Source organism: Stigmatopora argus, chromosome 4 (genome assembly GCF_051989625.1).
Source record: "Stigmatopora argus isolate UIUO_Sarg chromosome 4, RoL_Sarg_1.0, whole genome shotgun sequence".
NCBI lineage: Eukaryota > Metazoa > Chordata > Actinopteri > Syngnathiformes > Syngnathidae > Stigmatopora > Stigmatopora argus.
Genome location: NC_135390.1, coordinates 9,937,656 through 9,956,647, shown reverse-complemented (window position 1 = coordinate 9,956,647; position 18,992 = coordinate 9,937,656). Strand labels below are relative to the sequence as shown.

The 18,992-nt window shown below is 39.7% G+C and overlaps 1 protein-coding gene across 1 annotated transcript in view; it reads right to left on the bottom strand.

The window, feature by feature from the left end:
• Nucleotides 1–18,992, bottom strand: part of galnt1 (UDP-N-acetyl-alpha-D-galactosamine:polypeptide N-acetylgalactosaminyltransferase 1) — a 42,930-nt gene that overhangs the window by 3,319 nt on the left and 20,619 nt on the right. The window contains exons 3-13 of the mRNA XM_077598135.1: nt 16,639–16,789; nt 16,401–16,569; nt 11,420–11,586; nt 7,798–7,925; nt 7,627–7,706; nt 7,271–7,441; nt 5,032–5,149; nt 4,723–4,903; nt 1,971–2,110; nt 1,753–1,851; nt 1,510–1,644 (exon numbers count right to left, since the gene is read on the bottom strand). Of these exons, the coding sequence (XP_077454261.1) occupies nt 1,510–1,644; nt 1,753–1,851; nt 1,971–2,110; nt 4,723–4,903; nt 5,032–5,149; nt 7,271–7,441; nt 7,627–7,706; nt 7,798–7,925; nt 11,420–11,586; nt 16,401–16,569; nt 16,639–16,777 (1,527 nt within the window). The 5' untranslated portion in view covers nt 16,778–16,789. The remainder of the gene's footprint in view (nt 1–1,509; nt 1,645–1,752; nt 1,852–1,970; nt 2,111–4,722; nt 4,904–5,031; nt 5,150–7,270; nt 7,442–7,626; nt 7,707–7,797; nt 7,926–11,419; nt 11,587–16,400; nt 16,570–16,638; nt 16,790–18,992) is intronic.

Genomic DNA, 18,992 nt, shown 5'->3' with positions numbered 1-18,992 from the left:
TGCCTATGACAACGTGAGAGCATTCTGCACTAAACTTGTGTTATGGAAAGCCCAGCTCTCTCAGACAAACCTTTGCCATTTCCCAGCATGCAAGGCTCTCGTGGATGCAGGCACACCATTCAGTGGTGAGAAGTATGTTGAGGCCATTTCGAAGCTACAGGAGGAATTTGATCACAGATTTGCAGACTTCAAGACACACAAAGCCACATTTCAAATTTTTGCGGACCCCTTCTCCTTTGATGTGCAAGATGCCCCTCCTGAGCTTCAAATGGAGCTCATTGACCTGCAGTGCAACTCTGCACTCAAAGCCAAGTTCAGGGAGGTGAGTGGAGAAGCAGACAAGCTTGGGCAATTTTTGAGAGAGTTGACCCCCAGCTTCCCTGAACTTTCCCGAAGGTTCAAGCGGACCATGTGCCTTTTTGGGAGCACATACTTGTGTGAGAAGCTCTTCTCCACCTTGAACTTCAATAAGTCCAAGTACAGGTCCAGACTTACTGATGAGCATCTTCAAGCTCTACTGAGGGTCTCCACTGCTTCCTCCCTCAAGCCAAATGTGACTATGTGAGAAGAAGCGCTGCCAGGTCTCTAGCAGCAAGGAGTAGGCAAAAGAAGCCGTGTTCAGAATATTTCATGTTCAATGTTCCATTCAAGTTCAGAAAGTTAAAGGTTAAAGAGCTGTTAATACAGACATTTGAAACGGAATAAAAATAATTCATTTTCTCTACTTAGCCAGCCAGTGTATATCTACTGTATGCTCATTAGTATTATTTGGTTTTATATTACTGATTGATTTATTTTTTATTCATCTTTAAGTTAATTTATTTAATTCATTATTTTTTGTTAAAAAATAAAGATATTTGATAACGTTGGAAAGTTTTATCAGTGCTTTTCTTGTGGAAATCCTGATGCGGCCCAGTCTCACCCAGACTCGGCCTCTAGCGGCCCCCAGGTAAATTGAGTTCGAGACCCCTGCTCTACGAGCATTGGGCGGAGCGTTGCATTTTTTCAGTGTTTTTTTTTCCCGTTAGTCAGTGCAAATGGCGGAACTTGTTCGCTAATACGAGAGGAGTACTACTTCCCAGGCAATTTGGTAAGTGGTCGTGCGTTATCCTATTGTGAGGACATTTGTGTGCATCATTTTTGGGAATATTTTGAAGGGAAGACAAAAGCAAACAACCCTCGATAGGTTGCATCTGAAAGTCAGGGTGGAGGCGGGGCAAATAGAGTCAACCCGGAAGAAGAAAGGTAGCAAAATGTAAAACGAAATTAGAATTAAGTTTAGTGTAAGGTTAGATTAAACTTATTTTTGAGTGTGTCTGCATCGTAATCCACGTTTATTTAAATTTGTTTGTTATGTTACAAGCGCGTTACAGTGCAAAAGGTCCCCCCCTCTCCCCTCCCTCTTATCTGGATAAAGTACATTTTTTAATCAGGATACAAACGACCTTTAACGGATATCAATCACACAAACACCTCTAACCAGGACCCACAGCAAAAGGTTTCACTCACCACAGGGTCGTACTCCCACAGCTGGTTGCCTTTGAGGTGGTGACACTTGAGCATCATGACGGGTCCATTTAATTTGGACACGTCCAGACACAAGTCGTCTGTTCTGATCTCCTTATTGGCTGTGTAAGAGAACACCTGCAGGGAAGGAGGAAAAAAATACTGTTATGTCTTGAGCGGGTGACGGACTCTTGGTCACTTTACAGTAAAGAGTTATGACAATTTTTGGGACTGGTGTGGTTTTACCTGGTTCCCCCCCATACCGTGGCAGTTGAAAATGCCAACCTTCTCGTTCTCTTTGCGTGCCATGTTGTCCAAACATTGGTTGGTTTCCACATTTCGGATCTTCGGATGAAAAGGCACACAAAGACAAGTTATTGAATTGAATTGAATGTTTTTTACTGCCATTATAAGATTTAAACTTAACACAATTACAAGTATTTTTGTGATGTGCGTGTGTGTACCTCTCCCAATGAGTAATAATGGCGGGGAATCTGGGAATCAGGATAGACATTTTCTAAGTACCAACTAAAAGGTTTACATTGAAGCTTTTGTCTGAGACTTGTGCGAGCTGTGATGTCACCGTAGTCCACTTTGGTTACACCTGAAGACAAAAATACACACATACATATACTGACTTGACTTTGTGGGAAGACTAAGTGCACAGCACAGCGACTTCAAAGACCTTTTTTTAATAACACCTCAAAGACGTTTTAACTGTTACGCGTTTTGGTAGGTCTAAACGCTGGAACAGTTTTGCTCTGCCATGGGGGAGTTTGAAATACTCTCTGTGGTTGTTTATATTGTGGTTTGAATTTAAAAATGCATGAGGAAAGAAACGGGTTTAAGAACACAGAGAGAAAGGACATGAAGAACAGGCATACATAATACAACAGAAACATGATTCAGTCATTGGCTACCATTGGGGTGAAAGACGTCATTTACCAGAGTTCCCAGTACAAAAGGAATCGATGCCTATCACCATTCAAGGCAGTGAGTGAGTAAAACACGGCATTTTATGTTCAATTAATTACCTTATGTTATTGTTACGTCAATCACTTACACTTGTATTATGTATCATATATATTTAATGTATTATTTATCATATATATTTAATGTATTATGTATCTTATATATTTAATGTATCATATATATTTAACCATGCATGTTTTTGTGATTTGGGAGCAAACCGGCGTACCGGAAGAAAACCCACCCAAGCCCGGGGAGAACATGCAAACTTCCAACAGGAAGGTCCGGACCTGGAATCAAACCCTCGATCTCAGAACTGTGGAGCCGACGTATTAACGATTAATCTTAATAACTACTGTTTCATTTTTAGTCATGGCACAGGCAGCTAAATGCCAATACGTCTCTTATGGTGCCCAAAGTTTTCTTTTAAATGACGTAACAGAACTCCTGCCCAAATGCTGTGTCCAAATTTTGGCTATTTACCAAAGCTAGTGCACATTTGCATCGTGCTAAGTCTTTACATCATTCTTCCAAAAGTTTGCAGTGGTGTTTAATGTTTTATTCTCTTAAGCATGGGATAAGTTGGAAGAACTGTGTTGCATTTCAGTGCCAAATTGGAAGGATGGATGTGAAAATCTTCACTTCAGGAGCAGCTTGATGTGGCTTTCAGCAATCAAGCAGGAAAACTTTGTTCTAAATGACAGCTGTCTTGTCCATTTTATATCAGGCATGAGATTGTTTTGCAAAACTTGTCATTTTTGTCCTTCCCCAAGGTTAATGGCCATTTTTCCAAGTGGTGTTTATTGAGTTATACAAAGCAAAACGTTCCATGTATTTCATGAATACTGCCAGAAAGTACTTATAGACATTAAGCTTTTGTACCCTATTTTTAGAGTTTGGTAAGTATAAGTATTCATAGTATTACAGGAGTGATTGTGCATAACAAATTACCTAGTTTATGCTGTTATGTCCTAATGTTTGAGTCAGATCTTGTTAAGCAATGACTGAACCATTTTGCCTCACTACAATCTGATACAGCTATTTTGGTTTATTGTGATTTTATCATTGTTTGCATACATTCCTCCTTTATTATTTGTGTTGTGTGACCTTGCCAGGCTTAGAACACGACTAGACATCCCAAAAAGAAGCAATTCCCCTGTGGAATTGTTTTCTATGGTTAGATTAGACAAGATTTTATGTTTAGCATAACAAATATTTATAAGATAATTGCATGTGTTCCAACTTTGGGACTTGAAAGCCAACAAAACGAAATGTCCTTCAAACTTCCTGCAACAAACAGTTGAACAATTTAGCTTGATTTTGGCACTATACAGTACATACTGATGCATGGCTGTTAACCCCAGCTATATTGCTATATTAGTATTGCCAATATTTCCTAGCACTGGCAGGATAAATATATGTATGCTTTGAATTTTAAAAGTACTTTGTTCTTTTTTTTTTCAACAATCGGAATTTTTCTAACTTCTGAAATGCAATTACAGAAATTACACAATCTGCTTTGTAGTGCCATTTAGCCAATTTGTATCGCTCAATACCCTTTAGCATGAATTACACTTGCTGGAAGTAGGAATTTTTCTTTTTTTGAATAACTCAGGCTGCTTTGAGGTAACGATTATTCTGAAAAATATGCATACTGTAAATAGGTAGCCAATACTCTCCCTTATATCCACACGGTTTGAAAGCACATTAAATACCAATTTTGGTCACGTCACTAACTTAAGGCGCGGGCTGACACGAGGGATGGTCTATGAACTTGACATATGCGCCGAAATACACTGGTTTTGCCGGACCCATCATTAGAAATATTAGAAAAATCAGGTGGCAAAAACAAGTAGAAAATGTGACACCAGGGACTCAGAGTAATCACTTCCAATGACTTCTTGCTTTCTGTTGTCAAAAGTTGCACAATTTCACAATTCTGACTCAGGGAGGATGCTAATTTTAGAGGAAAAAATATTTCAAATTTGGAATTTCTCCCTCCATTATGTGTGTGTGCTGGCAGTTTCAGGAAAAGGATCATTTCAATTTAGATTTTCAACAACCACTTTTATGTGTGGATGAGAAGGGAGTGTTTTGTTAATTGCTGCACCTCACCGTGAAATTACTCACTGCCCTAGTCCCGCTCTATTGGGCCATCATAGTGTTATCACACTGTCACCAAGTTAATGGCTAGACCACACCTGCCTGCCTGCCCCACGCATGCACACGCGGGGTACACATGCTCACCGGGTGAGATGATGTAGAAGAAGTTCTTAAATTCGTCCATCCACACTTCTGCCAAGCGTCTGTTGTTTTTGTTGATGATCTGTCCCGTTCCTCCGGGGAACGTGTAGGGCGTGGCCTTTCTGAACACATGACCCACATGCGAGCAAGTGACGATCTCCAGAGTTCCCCCACACTGCCAGATCTGGAAGGAACACAAAGTAGAAAGTCAGTTGATGCAAAGTAGAAAGTCAGTTGTGGACGCGGCATACGGATAACTGGCGACTACGCCACTCGGATGAGTGTCACACAACTTTGGGTGTGTCCACTCACTCGAAAAGAGATTTCCAGATTTTCTCCACCCCAGATGTCCATGCCTGCGTCATACGTGCCGATCTCCTGGAAATAATCTCTGTCGATGGAGAACAAGCCTCCTGCCATGGTGGGAGTCCTGGGAGAGAACGCAAGAGTTTGGAGTTGACTATTTTTTTCCAAGATCACACACTAGGACTGCTTCATTGGGTGGGTTCCGTTTCCATGCACTAATAGTGCAGTTATGCACTGTGATTGACTAGTAACCGGTCCAGGGTGTAGTCTGCCAGTACTTTTTGCAAAAAAAGTCTTTTGGAAATAGCTATAACTCTACTGAACAGGCTCAGCAGAGTGAAGAATAGATGGGTGGATAATAGACAAATCATTCCCACATTTCATCAGTCGTCTTTCGTCCTTGCTCTGCTGTGACAGTCGTGTCTGCATTTAATAGTGACAAAGGCTCGCTTCACATTGCTAAAAATAACTTCTTCCTCTCTTGGGGCAGTGGTTTACTTTATTTTGATGCGCAGGTTCACGTAAATAACAGACGATGTTTTAGATCAAGGGTGTCAGACTCGGGTTGGTTCGTGGGTCGCTTTAACGTCAACTTGATTTCACGTGGGCCGGACCATTTCAGATATAATATTTAGATTTGTTTTTGTAAATGGATTAAAAGCCCTGAATATTCAGTTTTTTATAGATCTAAAACAATGTTTATTTGAGCTTTTTTATATATATTTTTAGATTTTACAAAATTTTAGATTTTTGAACTAAAAACAGAAAAAAATGGATTAAAAAATTACAATTAATGATTTAAAAGGGGGAAAATCAGGAAATTTAATATACATCAATACCCTTCATTTTAATTTGATCCTAAAACAGAAAGTCGGCACTCTTGATTTACTTTCCCGGGCCACACAAAATGATGCGGCGGGCCAGATTTGGCCCCCGGGCCGCCACTTTGACACGTGTTTTAGATAAAAAGCGAAAACGTAGAAGGGTGCTGGTATTTAGCTTGAATGAGACAATAATAAGGGGATCAGATGTTGCGGGAGGACATGATTTTATGGAACAGATTAGTCATAAAGTCAAACAGACAGGAAAACGCCTCAAATTCAGAATATATTGAGAAATGTATAAATGTGTTTGCATATCTTTATGGCTGCAATCATGATGAACAAATTAAAATGATAAAAACATGGACTCGTAGCCAAGAATTTCATCCTGATTTGATCATAAAATGTGTTTCTATAAGGAAATTTTATGTGATTATAAATTTGTGCTTTGGTAATACGACACCTGATTTATACATAACCTAGGAGCAAGGTTTGGTTTTACGGAAAATATGTATTGTAATTAGAGTCTAAACATATGACTGTCTCTCTATTACAGGGGTCGGGAAAGTTATTGACAGAGAGAGCCATAAACAAGTGGTAAAATATTACAAATGTATAACCAAATGTTTTTTTTAGGTCTTTCATTACTGTCATTTCTCAGTTTCTTTAATCAGCAAAGGACTAAATGCCTAAATTAGAAGTCTAATACAAGGTTCAACAACCCATAACAGAAGATTTGTTCATTTATTCTTTTTAGCCTATCACAGTAGTCACTCCCATAATTGCAAAAGTGCATACACAAATGCGCAGATATCCAAAGACTGAGGTTTGTATCTAGCTTGGCGTGCAATGGCTCCTGCATGCACGTGCCAGTAATACCATTTAAGTCATACTAATTCTTTAATCATGCATAAGCTCATGATAATGTTTCTATTATACACTCCATTATCGAGCCCAGCATGCCAAAGGACTGAACCGCAATTTTCTCTAAGCAATTGTTCTTACAAAGATAGTCGGAAATTTCGTGCTCTGACTGTGAAAGCCAAATTTTGCAGGGACTACGGCATGAAACAGAAGGTTTGATAAACAAGTGAAATGCGGTGGGGTGGGTTGTTACATAAGTCTTTATAATATGCGTGTGAACTTGAGTAATGGAGTCAAGTCACTTTGAACAAGAGTAGGGAGGCTGAAGTAGACAAAGTCCTTTGAAGGCAGGCTGTAGAATTTATAAAAATTCACAGAGGAAGAAAAATCGAGACCAAGTTCCAACTTCTAAACTTTCCATCTTTTATCTTACATTGAGATGATTTTATGAGGATGAGTGGTGCTATGTTCAACATTGAAAAATGTGGTTACTGAAATCCAAACGCCCACAGGACGCACCCGTGCATATTTAAGGAAACTAAAGCTGCCATATCACGTACCGGACAGGAAGTGTGCGGTCTCCTTTGCGGCGGTCCATTTCTCTTTGCGGCACTGGGTACCATCTGAAGTTGAGCTTCCAATTGAAGCCCCCGTACGTCATGTCTGAACCCGCCATGTACTCAAAGGTGTCATCACTGATCACGTCGATGATGGGGCACACCACCGTTTCCCTAGCACACAAACATTTGTCTTTGAAAAATGCCAACATCGTCAAACTACAGCTCGTTAGGCCTCTGCAAAAATCTTGCGTGCCCTTTTTGCGAGATGGTAAACAAGCCATGAGTAATTAGTCATCTACTTAATTTAAAAGGCAAACGCCTTCCAGTTTAGTGCTTGAGCGTGTACACTTTCTTACTTGTCTTGTTTGATACGAGCAAGCAGCGGCTCCAGCCAGCCTGTCGTGCATTCACAATGAGCATCCAGAAAGGTTATAACCTACAAACAACAAAAGGTTTAGAACAAAACAGATTCTCAGTTTGGCTCTCATGGCGTGAAGTGTGCCCATCAGCACACAAAGTTCACTAACCTGGCCTGTAGAGATGGAAGCACCCTTAAGCCGCGCTCGTATGAGTCCCGACCTCTGATCCATCCTCACCACTCGCACGGGAACTTCCAGCCTTCGGACATACTGCTCCAACGGCCGTTTTAAAAAATCTGGCACAGACACAAGAATGAAAAATGAAACCATTTTCCACTGTAGCACTCTCCATATGGAAATAACACTACCGAACAAAAGAAACACAGGACAGCCATATCTGGGATGAAACTAAGGAGGAATGTGAGAGTATGACAACAAAATGTATTTTACATGACATGCAAAGCAGGCAAGTGCTCAAAGAGCTTTTTGCAAATAACCTTACAATGTCATATCTGTTTCATATGATATGGTCGACCCTTTACTGTAGTGGTTAATTGTGATCATAGATCATATTCTCATAAAGTTCATTTAACGGGTGACGTTGAGCTTTCTGTTATAACAAAAGCAATACAATCAATTTCACGAACATTGTTACATTCAGCAGCCCCGTGGGCAAGTGGCTTGCGGGTCGGGCTCACAGTTCTGGGATCGAGAGTTCGACCCAGGGTTGGACCTTCCCGTGTGGAGGTTGCGTGTTATCCCCGGGCTTGTGTGGGTTTTCCCCGGGTACAACGGTTTCCTCCCACATCCCCTCTTTTCAGACACTTGTATTAGAGATCTTGTTCTTTCAGTCAGCACTTGACCAGAGATGAGGGCAGGAATGTAAATCGACCGTTTAATCCCTCTTCAACATGACCGATATGCAGTTTACGCTCCTGCAGACACCGCACCAATCCGCCTTTTCATCTCACACTCCATTTCTCCCTCACTTTTGAACAAGATATACGAGATATTTGAACCATAAAAAAGAAATATTTTTACTGCAGAATTTCAGTACGAAAGGATCTATGTGAATCTTTATAATTGATTTCTGAAGTTGACGAGATTTAATGTAATTAGCCTGGTAAAAATAGTGGCAGCGGGATTTTAAACTATGCAGAAAATTGATGGACAGTTACTATCAGCAATTATTTTTTTGTTTCAAATATTTACAAACTACCACAATAATTTGAAAAAATATTTTAATGCTTAAACTCTCTAATTCTTAAAACAGTATATCTACTTATGTAGCTCAGACTAAAGGATCTATGTGAGTCTTTATAATTGATTTCTGAATTTGATAAGATTTAATGTAATTAGTCTGGTAAAAATAGTGACAGCGGGATTTTAAACTATGCGGAAAATTGATGGACAGTTAGTATCAGCTAATATTTTTTTGCTTAAAATATTTAAAACCTACCACAATAATTAAAAAAAAAAATTAATTCTTAAACTCTCATTTAAAAAAAAGTATATGCACTTATGTAGCTCAGACTAAAGGATCTATGTCAGTCTTTATAATTGATTTCTGAATTTGACAAGATTTTATGTAATTAGTCTAGTAAAAATAGTGACAGCGGGATTTTAAACTATGTATAAAATTGAGGGACAGTTAGTATCAGCAAATATTTTTTTGCTTCATATATATATATATTTACAACCTACCACAATAATTAAAAAAAATCTTTTAATTCTTAAGCTCCGTAATTCTAAAAAAATTATATGTACTTATGTAGCTCAGACGGCATCACAAATGTAATACAATGAGAAAGGGTACAACCTAAATTTCTTGTAGACTGTTTGAAAAGACAATTAAAAGAACATGAGATGATCTATTAGCAGACAACAACAAAAACAACACACACGCATGGGCATATAAACTACAGGGGGTCGGATTACAAGTGATCCCTCTTTCCTTTAATAGCGCAGACAGATCAAACAGTCCATGTGCTGCCTTAAAGATGCAGACAACACAAACACCTTTGATTCACACCTGACCAAAGGTTGCAACCAATGTTCCCTCTAAACTGCGCGCGTTCATTTTCTGAACCGCTTTATCCACTTTATCACTCGCGGTGGGTGCTGGAGCCTATCCCTGCTGACTTTGGGCCAGGGGCGGGGGACACCCTGTATCGGTGGCCAGGGGCGGGGGGCACCCTGTATCGGTGGCCAGGGGCGGGGGACACCCTGTATCGGTGGCCAGCCGATCGCAGGGCACAAGGAGACGAACAGCCATGCACACTCAGACCCATACCTAGGGGCAATTTTAGAGTGTCCAATCAGCCTACAATGCATCTTTTTGGGATGTGGGAGGAAAATGGAGTACAGACGCTCCCCTACTTACGAACATTCGAGTTACGAACAACGGTAGATATGAACATGTCTGCAAATTGCGTTTATGTCGAAAAATGTTTGTAAGTTAGATTTTGTATTGCGCGCCTTTTTCGGAGTAGTGCTTCTTTCCGCCGCTAATACCGACGCCTGGCGCTGTGAGAGCTCAGCTCACCCAGCATCTACCTTCTTTTGCCCACTTCGTTGCAGTGCGGAAGTGCGTGAACGTATCTCCAGTGCGCAAAGAACCTTTTTCATTTTTATCATTAAATATCTCGTGCATCCATTATTCAATATGGTTGGTGAAAAGCGAAAGGCTTCTATTGAGGGAGGTGCAAGGAAGAGGCAAGCCATTTCATTTGAAATGAGTGGCAATAATAACGAAGCTTGATGCGCGTGATAAAGTGGTGAGCGTTGCACGCGAATACAACTTGAATCGTTCGACCGCCATTTATAAACATAAAGATTGAGCAGCAGGACCCAAATATTGAACGTTGCACAAAGTTTGCAAATCAATTGAATGATGCCATACAGTGCTACCGCATCATTTATGATGAAAAAAAGAAAACTGCAATCGTCATTAGATAGCTTCTTTCGGCCAGTTTCTAGTAAATCTCTCTCTCTCTCTCTCTAATGTATGTATACAGTACTGTATGTATTCTCTCCATTTTATTAAATGTTTTTTTCAGTACAAACCAATGCGTGTTACTTATACAAGCCTTAAACATACAAATGCACTTATATAAACCTTCAATATACTTACATAGGCCTTAAACATAAATTATAATACAAAATATAGCACTGAGCAACTTACGAACAAATTCAACTTATGAACAATCGCTCGGAACCTAACTCGTTCGTAAGTAGGGGAGCGTCTGTACTCAGAGAAAACCCACGCAGGCCCAGGGAGAATATGCAAATTCAACACAGGTGGACCGACCTGGATTTGAACCCAGGACCCCAGAGCTGTGAGGCCGACGCGCGAACCACTCATCCGCCGGGCCGCCCATTCATAGATATTAATCATTACATTTTATTATTACTAAATAATTTATGTAGTAGACATGCACCTGCTTACGGCAGGTGTGATACTGGTGTGTGCCCATAGCGAGCAATGATGATGTTGCTCAAAGAAGGTTGTCTTTCTGCCCAGACAAACTAAAAATTAAAGGGAACATTGGTTGCAACGAGACGGTGTGGTGGCTTCGACTAGGCATAGTAGCGTAATCCCTGAAATTGACAAATTAAATCCCAACCACTGAACAGCGATTAGCAGGTCTACGCAGGGGAGTGTCACGCACCAGAGATGCTGACTGAATTGACCATCACAAGCCTGATGAAAATAGCACCATTGCTTGAGAAATAAAAATAAAAATCTAATGAAAATTGACACAAAGGTTGTGTGTACGTGGGTATTTACCTCGCTCACTGGCATCATCCACCAGAACAATCTCCTCCAGGAGTGTGTGCGGAGAGCGGTCAATGACGGAGTGGACGGTCCGTAGCAGCGTACTCCACGCCTCGTTGTGAAAAACTATCACAACGCTTGTTTTGGGAAGATGGTCGGGGTATAGCTTGTTCTTGCACCTGAAAGGAAGAATACATAACACATAAGCCCCTTTCAGACATGACAGGAAGTCGGGTAATGTTACGGTATTTAGCTGACTCATATCTGGAAGCAATTACCCGCAAATGTCAAATGTCCAGGTAGCGTTATTCATGAATGCAGCAGGTTATGTTCCCCGTCAGAGCACAAAGGCTGATGACATATTGTAGTTTCTCGTGACTACGTTAATTTTCTTCAAAAAATAACGTTTGACAAGTTAGACTTACCAAGACAGAGCCTACCTAGTATATTTTATTATATAAGTATCATTAATATTTGTTCAAATCGACATAGTAATTAAAGACACGTCATTGTGTAGTCTTATTACAAATGGATGGGTCAAATCGGTACAGTGAATTAACTTTATTTCTCCAGGGAAATCGAAAAATATGTACGCAAAAAAGGTATTTTCCCGTCGGCCACAGTTCTGGGATCGAGGGTTCGATCCCAGGTGGGTCCTCACTGTGGGAAGTTTGCATGGCCTCCCATTTTTTAATTGTTATCTTAATTGAGGAATTCCGTAGTGTCAAACTTATTTGATATTGTGTTCATTTTTACTGACTATATCCAAGCCTCACAAAAATAAAGCAAAAGATCATGAAATTGCTTGTCTGCTAATGAGGTTCAAAGTGCCAGGATGTCAAGAAATAAATATTCTGGAAAGGGTTACAACGCCATTTCTAAAACATTCAGACTTCAGCGAGCAATGGTGACAGTCATTATCCGTACATGGAGACAACCTAAAAAGAGTGGTGAATCTTCCCTAAAGTGTTTGGCCTACATAAATGGCCCCAAGAGCATCATCCAAGAGAAAACCTTCAGTATTGCTTACTTCGAAGAATTCTGCAAGGCAAGTGGGCCAACATAATTCCATTTGATTATTGTTGAGGGTGGCTGTGCCAGTTGTTAGGATTGCAAACATTTGAGCTTACCCACTTTACAATTGTCACATTGAAAGTGCATTAAAAATTGGAATGTAAGTAGCCGACATTTTTTTTCCAAACCCTTAAACATTTTGAATGGCAGCTGGTCTATATTTCTCTTAATTTCCATGCTCCAGCCTTCCAGTAAAATATCCCTTTAATATTTGCTTAATTTATATGGTGGAGTCAAATGTTTTAATATGCAATTAAGAGGAGCTTGATTGTTAATATCTTTGAATTAGAATGCATAACTGTAATTGCTTCAGTAAAAGCAGAAAATGCATGTATGTAATAGCTAGGATCTACAAAAGTCCAATGCAAGAAAATGAAGGGCTGCTTAAGAGAGCTTTACAGATTTAACATTTTATAATCGTCTTAGCAGGAAAACTTATTTTTGTAGGAATCTTTAAAAAAGTACATAAGAGAAGATACAATTACTCAAAAGCAAACACAAGCCCCCTAACATTCACTCATGTTAATGTAAACAAGCATAATTTGGGCAAAACCAAGTTATAATGGGTGGCATAGTCACAGAAAGTGATCTGGGAGCCTATGCATCTGGCACACAATCTAGGTCAAAAAACAAAGTAGAGGGGACAACATGCACACTCCCTGATATTAAAGGATAAGTCTGAAAATTTTCTACATTTTAGTAATCATTCGACAAATCCAATGGCTAGCTCAAAAGCAGCGGTGTAAAACTTGCACATGCCTTACACCACAGTTCTAGAACATTACAATTATATTGATTCGTCTTCCATATCGCTTCTCCTCACAAAAGCCTGTGTATGTGTGTATATATGTATGCATGTATATATATATACATACACACACACACACACACACACACACACACACACACACACACACACACATATACATATATACATATACATATATACATATACATACATATATACATACATATATACATACACATGCATATATATACATACATACACACATTCATATACATTCATACACACATACACACACATACATACACATACATACATACACACAAATATATACATATTATAACAAAAAACAATGGGGAAAAACACTCATTTATTTGATAAAATCCAATGATTTGATGCATAATTTTAAATATCCAACCAACTACTTTCTATAACACTTGTCCATCTTCGGGGTGTGAGAATTAAAGAATGTACTGTCTCTGTGTGCCCAAAATCAAGGAAAATATAAATCAATTTAAAAACAGACACTTCCCAAGTATTTCAGTTGGTATACACATACAACTTTGACTTCAACACGTGACGGAAAACTGGAAGACTTTGCGCCTCTCCCAAGTTATATATTCTGACACGTCAGGGTGTCACAGTGTTTATTTTGGTCATGAATGCCATAGAGTATGCTAATAGACGAAAGGTGGAGCAGGATTTGGCAAATACTATTGCATATAATGAGTCACAGGTTGCTCGTCCCACCAAGGAATTAAAGGCGGGCTCAACAGTGAAGCATCACACAAATAGGGACATGAAAATATGTCCTCACATCCAAATTATTAAGTCAGAATGCCAAAACGTTAAAATGTCATGTCTTCTCGTAAAAATGTGACCATGGAAAATGTTCGCATTGGATACATTGGTGCATAACCACTAAAGAGACCACTTAATGATCCGTAAACGCAAGTGAATGGTAAACAGGGATATGGGGTAGTGCCATTATGCCTCGTAATTGTGATAACCGTTTATTTGATTCAATTTTATGAATTTAATCACATAGTAATACTGAGATAAAACAAGGTTTTCATCAAGTTGGCATATGATTTTCCTTTTTAAACACTATACAGAAACAACTTGTTCACTTAGTGTTTTGTGAAAAGTCAATTCCAGGATTCCAGCCCAAATGATTTCACCATTGACCTTTATGGTGTATTATTTATAACATTAGATTACAATGTATTAATTAATCTGTACTTTATATAAAATTATATCAGCACATTAAAAGTAGCTCCCCAAAAAAACTATAGCAATTAAAGTTTTTTTCTTAGACAACCTTAAGCCTATATATTCAGATATTGATACATCAGTCTTTTCATATGCCAATAACTGTAACATTATTATTAGTATTAAATAAATACATTTCTTGATAATTGGACTTGTATTTTTGTACAGGCGCGAATAAATAGTATGGTAGAAATAATAGGGTTGATCGTACTTTGCGTTTTTTCGATTATCACGGCCATGTCTGATCGACATTATCCACGAAATTCGAGGGATTTCTGTATTCTGAATGCCCCAATTTTATGTTTTACATTTATTAATTAGATTTTATTCCCACTTCAATCTATAAAAATGTCTTTCCTGATACTTGCAATCCAAGCAGTATATGAAAGGGCGTATGTTGTCCAGCTTTTTATTGAGTTCATGTGGTGCTAATTTTGTCATTTCAAAATGATCTTATACTAAATGAAGATATTTTTAGGTTTAAATCTAAAATTGATTCCTGATAATATTATGTTATTATATATTATATAATATATGTTTCCCTGAGAAAAAAAAAACACGTGAGCGCACACGTGAAACACATGAATCCGCAAATGCAAGCCTAGCTGTAATGTCAAAATGACCTATCTCCCTTCATTTATTTCACTTTGAATGGCTCTGCTGACAATAATGAAAATAAACTACCAGCAGTCTCTTCACGCTCTGCAGTTTGAGCTAATGGTGACCTACGCAGAATTCATTCACCGGTTTCCTTCAACCTGACACACACAGAAACACACACACAGTGTCGATATTGACTCGGTCTTATCTTCTAATTGGAAAAGCAGATAGCCGGCGAGGAGGCAGTGGGAAAACATACCTAGTAATCAACTCTTGTTCAAAGACTAAAACACATTTCATGGATCAATGTCCTTTTTCTTTGAAGTTTGTTGAGTTTGGATGTGTGTGTCCTCGCCTCTCAGTCAATATATATTTTTTTAAAAAACCTTTTCATCTGTACACAGGTTTCCAAAGAGAACCCATGACCCAAAAACAAGTGAATGGTAAAGAAGGCTGAGCTCTTGTGTACTTACACTTGAGTAACATTTGACAATGATGATAATGCCATTACTTCTTGTAGCTGTGACAAAAATGGATTCTAACTTAATTATGCAAGTCAACAAAACAGACTTTAAAAAAAGGCTATTTAACTCTTCATTTGAACAACTGCATGGTTTTCTGACAATCTTCTTCTAGGCTCCATCTTGCAAAGCAAATATTCACATTTAATTCTATCGAGTCCCTTTATTAATGATGTTACGGAGTCATTCAACCCGTAAATTGAATTTGTTGCCTGTTTCCGTGACCGATTCCTCACAACAATTTCCTCCAACCAGGGCATACACGTCTTGTGCATGAAATCAGAGGGGTGGGAGGGGGGCACTGGAAATCCCCTGAGAGGTCTACTTTTATATTTTTAATATTAATACACAGTCTTTTTTGGTTTTGTTTTAACATAATTTGGAGACCATCGCTGATGGTTTGTTTAGTGGTTTACTCAACGTGGGATTGAGTCCCATTCAGTCATGGCGTGACTGTGGGTGCGAATGTTTGTCTTGTCTATGTGTACGCCCTACGACTGACTGGCAACCAGTTTAGGGTGAAGTTGGTCTTTTGCCCAAGGTCAGCTGGGAAAAGCTCCAGCACCCTGGGACCCTGACAAGGATAAGCGGTGTTGAAATTCAAGAACTATGACAGGTCGGATTAGAAATCCCAGCGGACACGACGTGGCCTGTAGACCACATTTTTACCCATGTCTGTCTTAACCCATCAAGGACCAACCCCAGACATTCATTCTGAAGAGAACCCGAAACAGCTCAGGAAACATGAGAAGACAGCCCATTAGGAACATAAAGCACGTACCCTTCAAGCCGGACATCCGGTAAGGAACGATTCAGTGCAATCATTTCAGAGGCCATGAGGTTGAACTGGTTGATCTTAAACATCTCTTTCATCTTCTCCTGGTTCTCCTTTGGTATCACCACAGGCTTGCCCCCCTCTCCTGGCCCGTCCCGCGGCCTTGCCAGGGGGTCTGTGGTAAATATATTAAACATTTTGCAAAATTTCCATAATACCGTGTAATGTGCACACGAATGCTTACCATTTCTATCAGGCAACCCTCGTTCCTTTTTGTTGTCACACTTGTTGCACTCACTGAAGTAGAGCAGGATAAACATGTCCAGCATCACCCACACTAGAGAAGTGGCCAGAACCACTTTGCAGTACGCGAACCTCCGCATCCTGGAAATCACCTGAAAAAGAGACATACAAAAGAGAAGCGGTTAACAAAGAAGGAAGTGGGCGAGCACATAAAAGCAGCCACTTATCTTTTACAATGTGCGCACATTCTTGGTTATTCGTCAAAATTGGCAGGCTCGCTTGTATTTCATCTTGCAAACACAACAGTTTGTTTTTCTGTCAGTCTATTTGAGTTGCCTCATCATGTTCCACAAAACTATAATGTGATCTTGAGCATCATCGCAATTGGTTACAGTTTCAAAAATTTGAATCTACCGAGGAAAAAAAAAAACATTATGTTTGTGTCTGCTTATTAAGCAACAATGTAGACAATTGAAGTTAATCTGCCATGTATAGTCCTTATAAGGTGATTTGGCAATTTGCCACTTCCTTAAGCCCTTTTGTGTCATTGTCAAGCACAGAAACAAACAAACAGTGCTGTGAGCATTCATGTTGGTGTACAATGTACATTGAGACTAGGGCTTGGCAATATGGCCTTAAGTACTTATCACTGTAAATAGAGCAGATTTGCAGGGCAAGACAATTAAAGACAAGAGCGCTGGGGGTGGTATGTGGGGTAGCAGAAGACAACGGCTCAAGACAGAAAGACAGAGGAGGGGTGACGCAACATGACGGCAAAAAAACAAAACAAGTCCCAAGCATAATTTTGTTTCCATTGTTGCACAAGAAACACTACTTTTCTGATTTCAAGTAGGCAAGATTGAAACGACTGTGTTCGTTTTGGCAAAGCATGTTGTTAGAGCCACTTTTCAAGCGTCCCAAAGCTTGGGCGAACATAATGCATATATTTAATGGCCGGACCGAGATACACGTTGAATGGATTTCTGTCCTACAAGCTGCATTGATGCAAGCCACAAGTCAAGCACCATATCCAGCAGCAAAGGGGCAGCTTCTTGAACACGGCCAGGCCTTGGAGGCACCACTCAGGGATCACAACCACGATGGCCCGGCCCGCTTCCTCAAGAGAGGCTCGGTGGACGTGGAGCAGTGACCTAAAATCTGGAACTCTCAGTGTGAGGCCAGCCATATTTGTTGTATGAGTCAGTGTGTGCGTGCATTGGGGTAACAGTTTTGATAGATTGGACAGTACTGGTTGATGGCAACTTGCCTCCTTGAAGCAATAGAAATGAATCATAACTAGAAAAGCAGCCAGAGAGCAGACTTTGACCTAGGCAGCCAAATTCAAAGCGTTGCCATATTTTGGTAGATGGGAGGACTCTACCGTTTCCTTATTGTCACAATTCTCGCTTCCTCTCACCAATCCTCTAAATTTGACTCTGATAGGGTAATCCATTAGAAGTTTTGACAAGTTGTTCTTTTCGCACTGCATTACACTAAAATTCAAACACGTGTCCTGTTTCATATTAAAATTCTAATTTAATAAAAAAATAAAAGGAGTAGCAGTTCATTTGTCTGACTTACGGGTGGGCAGTGTGGGAAAACTTTATCTAAAACATCACTTTTAATGCCACAGACTTGCACTAATCTACATTTAGACCGTATACAAAGATGGGGCCCTGTGAGTGTGGGGTGCTTGATTGATACACAGGTTAAGAACCAGTTTTATAGGAACTAAACAATGCCTGATAGAGAAAGACATCTTCATACCAGTTCCTAAAGAACGTGCTGTGTATAAGCCATTTGTAAGTGCAACATGGAAAATATCTGTGCACTAAAGCACTACGATGAGCACACAAACATTTACTCACTAATAACATAACATACCCTCTCTGAGAGTGGCACGAAAGAAGCTGTGACAGTAATTGCTTTTCTTTGGCAGGCAGCAACAGACAGAGCCACATTAAAATTCCTGTGCTCTCTTTTCCGCCTCTCCTGCAGCACCATCTCTTCCACTCTGACTGACTCGTTACTTAAGTCATCCCTTAGGTTAGAGCAGTACGAGCAGAAAGAAGAAAAATAATTTGGGCATGGTGATTCTTTCCTCATCCCTGGGAGATAAAAAAGAACGGTTTGTGTATAGCTAACTTTGGCTGCAGCTGCCCTTGGTTTAGCTTGGGAGGATGTAGAACTGCAGCGTAGCGTTTCTAAATTCCACCTGATAGGATTGCGGTGCCACAAAGTGCCATGCAAAGCAGAATGATAGAGTGAAAATCTGCTTGGTCTCTCGACACGGAAAAAGACTGTATTGCCACTGAAGCAAAGTTGTACAAGGTTAGAACGAATTGTCCCATATTC